Genomic DNA, 2,500 nt, shown 5'->3' with positions numbered 1-2,500 from the left:
CACCCTGCTGCACTGCAAATACAGGTACAACAAAGAAGACTTAGCTACTTCACTTTGACTAAACATCACGACCTTCTCTGATTATTTACATCGTCTCTGATGAACGCCAAGATTAGGACCGTGAGGGCGAGGATCCAGAGATGCAAAAGAGTCCTGCAAGGGACGGCGCCAAGATTTGTTTTCTCCCCATGCTGAGGGGAGCTTGATTAATAAATGAAACAGACATATGAGGGAGCTTAACCGCGGCTAGACAGATTAGTGATGGGGCTATAGCGCCCCCTAGGCTAACAGGGCGGCTACCAGGGTGGCTACCAGGGTGGATAACAGGGCGGCTACCAGGGTGGATAACAGGGCGGCTACCAGGGGGCTAGCAGGGCAGCTAATTGCAGCTAACAGGAGGCTTAGTCCCAGCTGTCATCATTCAGTCAGATGAGGATGTAAAAGAGGAAACTGTCTGTGTGGACTCAGCTGCTTCACAGTTTACTCTTACTGTCCTTCCTTTATGAAGTCTGTCAACTGCTCCTCATCTCCATGTTTGTGTGTGTGTGTGTGTGTGTGTGTGTGTGTCTGTGTGTGTGTGTGTGTGTGTGTGTGTGTTTGTGTGTGTCTGTGTGTAGCTTCCTGTGTCGAGCGATGGCCATCGATGAGCAGAGCAGAGTGGCCGTCTTCTCACTCTCCGCTGACCCCGAGATCCAGCTCATCTCCGACCGCGCCAGCTTCTTCCTGGTGAGAAAACAGCACCGGCGCCACATCATAATAATAATAATAATAATAATAATAATAATAATAATAATAATAATAATAATAATAATAATAATAAAGTTTATTTATTTCGCACTTTTCAAGAATATTGAAGACATTTTTAACAGACAGATTCCCATAAAACACATTGTTGTGTTTATGTCATTTATCATAATAGAGGGTGAACAATAAATAAAGACGACCAGAGAAATGTGACAGCAGTAAGATCACCGTCCGGTTTGTGATTTGTGTTTTTTTCTTTTTTCTGTCTCCAGCACAAAGTTTACCTGGTGCCTAAAGATCAGTTCAGCATGGAGTATGTGGACCCTAAAGTCCACTGCATCAGCACTCAAGGACAGTTTGCCCCTGACAGGTAGACTCACCTGTAACACCTCTACTTACCTTCAGACGTAGTTTATTAATATACTTATGACCCTCTTCCCTCCCTCCCCGTCTGTCTGTAGTTCGTCCTGTGTCCCCTCACGCTTCCAGACCCCGTCAGACTCTCTGGTCCTGAAGGAGGGTCAGAGCTCCTCCATGCAGGAGCCCGTCCTGGCCTCGCCCGCCGCGGCTCCTCCTCTGCCGCTCTCTCAGAGCGACCAGCCGGAGTGGACGGGCGGAGACAGACCTCCACACGGGGCGGATAACAGCGACCACGTCAGGCTGGACTCGGTACAGGTAAAGGACCCTGAAGTATGCACGATGCGTTCAGTTACTTTCTTCAGTGGTTATGTTTGAAACTGAAGCCATGGGTGGCACAATCACCATGGTAACCCAAGAAGGCACTACCATAATGATCATTCTGAATTTTTAACTCCTGAACAACCTGTTGGATTTAGATTAATCATAGAAAATGGCGGCGCTGCAGGGAAAAGTCCGAATTCAGAACATTTCTGACTTTAAAAAAATCAGCATCACCACCATTAGCTTTGTTCCTCTCTCTCTCTCTCTCCTCCATCTTCCCCTGACCCAGAATGCAGCAGTGTACTCGACCCGTGTCCACACTCTGGGGCGTTACGTCTTCATCCTCCACTACCATCAGCCCCACCACCCCAGCTACCCGGTACAGGTCTACATCAACGGGGGACGGATCTGGCAGGGTGAGATAAACATCTCTGTATGAAGAAAAATAATAAAAGTAACTTAAAATAAAATTGTTTGAATAATGTATTATCGTTCTCTACCTCAGGTCAAGCCAACGCCTCCTTCTGCCCCCACGCTTACGGCTGCCGTAACGTCCTGGTCTCCGAGAATCAGATCATCCTGGACGTGACGGACCACGAGGTCTTCCTCACGGTGCAGATTCCTGCTGGAAAGACTCTGTGGCTGGTTAGTTCACTGTCCTTCTTCTTTTTGTTTTCTCTTAAAATGAGGCTCCTCTCTTCTCTCCTTGTGTTTACATTGTTCTAATAAAACCTGAAGATGTTTGAAATCCTACACAGGAACTAGTCCTCCACCTTTTCCCCCTCCTCTTTTCCACCTCATTCATCCTCTTTACATTAATGGCTGGCTAAACACTGAAGCTTCAGTGTCCACCACATGGCAACCTGTGTGAGCATCGACTTTAGAGAGGAGGGGGGGGAAGAGACAGCACTCTACAATGTTTAGAATTTAGACTGCAGTACACATTTTTAAACACTAGGGGGTCAGAGTTCCATATCTCTCCTTTACTTTTGTGTTTATGATCTATAAAAATATGAGAAGAAAAGTGTTTTCGCCTCACATGGAGCCTGATTTGTTCCCCCCTCTGTCATATCTC

The 2,500-nt window shown here is 46.8% G+C and overlaps 1 protein-coding gene across 1 annotated transcript in view; it reads left to right on the top strand.

The window, feature by feature from the left end:
* Nucleotides 1-2,500, top strand: part of lama5 (laminin, alpha 5) — a 92,059-nt gene that overhangs the window by 62,874 nt on the left and 26,685 nt on the right. The window contains 6 exon segments of the mRNA XM_065961145.1: nt 1-24; nt 618-726; nt 1,017-1,114; nt 1,206-1,419; nt 1,715-1,841; nt 1,931-2,070. The exon segment at nt 1-24 is cut by the window's left edge and continues 140 nt beyond it. Coding sequence (XP_065817217.1) covers nt 1-24; nt 618-726; nt 1,017-1,114; nt 1,206-1,419; nt 1,715-1,841; nt 1,931-2,070 — 712 coding nt within the window.

The sequence above is a fragment of the Labrus bergylta genome, chromosome 12, assembly GCF_963930695.1.
Source record: "Labrus bergylta chromosome 12, fLabBer1.1, whole genome shotgun sequence".
Taxonomy (NCBI): Eukaryota; Metazoa; Chordata; class Actinopteri; order Labriformes; family Labridae; genus Labrus; species Labrus bergylta.
This window is presented reverse-complemented; position numbering and strand designations above follow the sequence as displayed.